At 35.4% G+C, this 4791-nt stretch overlaps 1 protein-coding gene across 1 annotated transcript; it reads right to left on the reverse strand.

Moving 5' to 3' along the window:
- Window positions 1-1375: 1375 nt before the first annotated feature.
- LOC117787207 lies at window positions 1376-2187 on the reverse strand. Its single transcript, XM_034625673.1, has 2 exons — window positions 2113-2187; window positions 1376-2054 (listed from the first exon to the last, which is right to left on the reverse strand). The coding sequence occupies exons 1-2, from the start codon at window positions 2117-2119 to the stop codon at window positions 1429-1431; spliced, it is 633 nt and encodes a 210-aa protein (XP_034481564.1). The 5' UTR covers window positions 2120-2187; the 3' UTR covers window positions 1376-1428.
- Between the last annotated feature and the right edge of the window lie 2604 nt (window positions 2188-4791).

A 4791-nucleotide genomic window follows, 5' to 3' on the forward strand; every position in this document is an offset into this window, starting at 1 on the left:
CCCCCTCCCCATCACCCCCCTCAATGCTGACCAAATACGAAAGGTCGTTCTGTCCGCACCGTTGAGTTAATGAGAGAACCGCCGCCAGACATTTGTGCAACTGACCAAATTGTAGGAGGAAGTCTAATTGAAGCTGTCCCCCTTCTTTAATGCCATTCCCACCTCATCCTCCATCATAAGCAATTACTTAGTAATTGAACCTTCTATATACATACATATCTTTATCAATAAATTTTAAGGCATATAAATACATACTTGCATACATATAGCTATATATTCATACATATTTATCAGGGACTAATAATTGATTTTTAATATATAAAACAAATTTTTTAATGATTACTTCTGGAAAGTTTCTGTTCCTATTGTAACACTTACTTAATTATATCTTATTATATAAATAAATAAAATCAAATACCTACAGAATTTTCCACAACTTCCACCCCTTCACTTAATTACCTATCATCGCTTAGGCTAAGTAATTTTCCGCTGTCCAAAAGTCGTGCTCAAATACGCCGACTCATAAATTGTTAATGTCAGTTAACAGAATTATAAAACTAGAATACAAATTTAAACAAAATGCACATAAAACAACAACGATTAATGTATACCCTAAAATCTTTCAAAGGGAATTTTATGATAGCTGTCTTTCGTCTATTTTACTATCCCTCTTTGTGTATTCTGCTATGCTAACCCCTTTTAGTTTGGAACCCTTTGGATATTCATTTATTTATTTATTTTTTCTCTGGGTGATTGCTAACTTTTCACTAAGAACTGTGTTGTCTCTCTCCTTTCCTATTCTCATCTCTTAACTGCCTGCTAATCATTAAAGCTTTCTATGGGAAAGAGCATTAATTGTAGGGTATTCTCGGAAACTGTTTGCACATATTAACTCCGGTAGCTGTAAAAAGATATAGGCCCCAGGCAAATAACATACATACATATTTGTGCATGCAAAGATGAAGAAAATTTGTTTTCAAATTTAGTAAAACTATTAACCACGCTATGTTAATTCCATTAGCATGTCTCTCAGTCTTTCTTGTTTTAGTGACCGGGTTTTATATTTATCTTATTAATTGCGCTAATTAGCTAACCACTTAGCGTATCTTTACCGGATTTTCAGAGTTTCTGGACCATCTGTCTGACGTCAACACGAATCTTCGATAATTCCAAACGATGTCACCAGATTAATAAATCAGTTTTAATTAATTAAGTTAATTCTCGTATTGATGATGTACGCTTCATTGTCTTACTTTCAAGACAAAGAATCTCTTAACTTACAGCCTTTAAATGGAATGAAATGAAACCTGATCAGAAACCAGACGTTACTTCATATTCACTTTACCTGTTTATCCAATATAAACATCATTGCGACTATTTATAGTTATTCTTTATTAAGTAATTGTCTTTATCAGCTATAATACAAATTTATATATGTTTATTTTGCTTTAATGCGAATGCTAAGTATTGTCTCATCAGTTTGTTTCTTTCTTGCAGAATCTGGTTTCGCTCTCTTTGTATTATATTGGACTCTTGGAGAGATGCGCGAATCACACGTAATTCCTCAAGTCGTTGAACTTCCAATTCCTCTGCCAAATTCATATAGGGACTGTCTACATCAACATCTTGTTCTTCATTCGGTGTTCTGTCCGAAATGATATCCCCGAAATTGGACTCATCCATCAACTCATGGACAAAGACATCATTAGGTTCTGCATTGATCACCATTTCTTCCTCAGATACGGTATCCCCCTCTTCGGAAGTCGTCAGATCGATTGCTCGGTTTGTAGTTTCACCGAATATTTCATCCATTGTATGAAAGTACTCCCATTTCGTAGAATCTCGATTTTTTCTTTTGATACCGTTATAAGTACGCTTCATATTACGTATTTTTCTGTCCAGCTTTAAATAAGTGGTTGAAACTCCATGTTCTTTCATATCTTCAACAATCACATGCAAAATCTTTGAGTTTTTCGTATAATGTTCAGGAATATCATCTTTATATTTTAAATAAAGCTCGAGCAACAGTGTTGTGTCCTTTCTTGTCCAATTCGCTAAAAAAATTACATTAATATTAGTTTAAAATCAATTAAACGGATCAATTTAACTTACAGGCCATATTGATGCGTCGCAATTTTATGACATTTGATCAGCTGTCATCTGAGCACGAAAAATATCGATTCTGGGTTGCTTTGCTTATCGATAGCTGCGGCCCTTGTATCCTTTATATCGATACATGCTTCGCAAATTGCGAATATCAAAAATAACTATCGATAATAGACAATCGATCAATAGAAATTAGTGCTGGGTAAACACAGCTAAATTAGCTGAACAAGTTAATTATGTTAATTTTTTCGAATTCACTCAATTCACTCATTTACCTTTTGAACTGCTTTTAGATGAAGACTGTTCTTTGTAAAAGAACGGAATTGTAATGACAGCAAACGCAAAAAGGAGCAGGAACGCAAAATGAGCAAAGAAGGAGTAACTGAGCAAATTTGATCAATTGAAAGGAACATTTGCTCAGTTAAGTAAACAACTCCTTTTATTCACTTTCGCGCAAGCAAACTCCACAATAAAACGTAGTCAACCGAGCTAAATTTTTATTGATGATTAATTTTTTATTACATTTTTGCAATTCATGTTCATGTTAGTATTTGTTGATTCTTGTGTTATTCGGAGCCCTGGCAACTTTCGTGCTGTACATCTTGCCAAAATTCTTGCCATGTTTTTGGCTTTCTTTCAATTTCATCCCCATTTGCACCAGAGCTTTCGGCTCGCCCAGTTTCTTTGTTCTCAAACTCAGCGAGCTTTTGCAGACGCAACTTCCAGCGTTGTTCTAGTTCCGAGGTGCTAAAAGTCGATCTGTTGCTCGGTTTGGCCTCCAGATCAGCGTGATCACCCATCGAAAGCTCTGCATCGGTTTTATTATTGTTGGTTTTCAGCTTTACGATGTCAACAGCTGACTTAGCTTTAATCTGGAAACCATCACCAGCAGCCAAACTGTATTCAGCCGGTGTATTTAAATCATCCAAGCTTATCACTTGAATTGTCTCAGCCAGGCTCAATTCCAAGTCGTCGCTATTATCGGACATCTTTAGAGTGTAAAATGTCTGATGTTTTATTAAAATAATATAACTATATTTAATATCTTAGGCTTTTAAAAGATTGCTTTGTTTTGCTCTTGAAAAATTAAAGAACTCGATATTTTGGAAGAAAGTCCTTATGTTAATCTTTGAAACTTTTACAGAGGTCTTCAAGAGTATAGAATTTTCGGCGTGTCAAAGATAACCTTTTTTTCAGTTTTATTTATGTTTTCACAGATCTATCTTCTTATATTTGTGGGCTTTCAGTCTGAAAAGCTCAGCGGGTTGTAGCCTTCAGCTTATAAATTGTACGTGATTCAAAACTATGTTGAGTGGTGTATAGTACATTTAGCAGTGTTGTAAGTGGTGAGTTGTCGGAGGGAATTTGCTTGCTTTGCTTACAGATTGAATGCAATTCTTGCAGGTTAATTATGTGGATTGCCACATAAACAGATCATAAACTTGTGCACCTGCTCTCAAACGAAATGCCAAGGTTCGCACATTTGGCCAACAGCAAAGCAATTTTCAGTTACAGCCAACTAACTGAAAAATATCAAAAGTTAAGCAAACACCACAACGTTCCTCGAGGTGCTTGGAGGAGGCTTAATGCATTGCTTGTATTTGCTTTTGGCTTTTGGGCTCGTTTGAACCGTCTCTCTCTCTGGGTTTCAGACTCAGTTTCAGTTTCTGGGCAATGCAAGCCAACACACCCATTTTTCGTAGAAGAGGAGGACAGAGAAAAAATAAAATAAAATGAATTTGGGTGCGTTAGTCAAACACTGATAAAAATCATAAGCCAAAGATGAGAAGTAGCTGCTCAGCCTCAAACTCAAACTCAAACTCAGTTGGCTATTGGGCTCTCACACACGCCAGTACGTGTCTCGAGACCAGACATTAGGACAAAAGCCAAGCTAAAATATATTAGGCCAATTATGTTTTGGTAAAAATTTACATGTACTCGCCTCTCAAGTGCCCTCCTTCCACGTTCCACCTTCCACTTTGCGATATCACGATGCAGCCATCGAATCGTGCAACGGCATAAACGAACGAACTGAACCCAGAAGACACACCATACTACATGTTTCCAGGGTGTTGCCTATAATACTCTATGAGGAGTGTACGCTTATTTTGTCGTAAAGCTTGTCTTATACAGTCGAAGTGAGCTATACTGATGAAAACTTGTATATATTTGAATTATATAGACAGACTATATCATATATTTATTATGGTCACCAAATATGTAAAAAAAATTTTAACTATCCAATTTTATTAATCAGATAAATATACTTTCGAGCTATCTTACTTTCGAATTCACATCAGTAATAACATTATATCGTATTGATAAAATGTTTTTAACCATCTCATCTTTTACATTAAATTTTAATATTAATATCTTTTACCTAATTTAGAGTATTCAGACTTCGTCTTTGCATTCGTCCCATTATTTTTCTTCTCTTTTGTTGTTATTATTACTATCGCACATTTTTCTATTTTCTATCTACGGTCATGTGCTGTGTCTCCTATCTGGACACAAGCATCGCCAACGTCTACGAATATTTTTGTTGTTCTATTCAGTTTCCAGTTCTTTTTTCTTTCGTTTCTGGGTAAAAAGAACAAACGCATTATGAATGGCTGCACACGCAGAGGCGTTTGTAATTAATTTTGAGGATTTGAATTTAGATATTTGGCGATAACAACGTCCATA

The sequence above is a fragment of the Drosophila innubila genome (genome assembly GCF_004354385.1).
Source record: "Drosophila innubila isolate TH190305 chromosome 3L unlocalized genomic scaffold, UK_Dinn_1.0 0_D_3L, whole genome shotgun sequence".
Lineage (NCBI taxonomy): Eukaryota > Metazoa > Arthropoda > Insecta > Diptera > Drosophilidae > Drosophila > Drosophila innubila.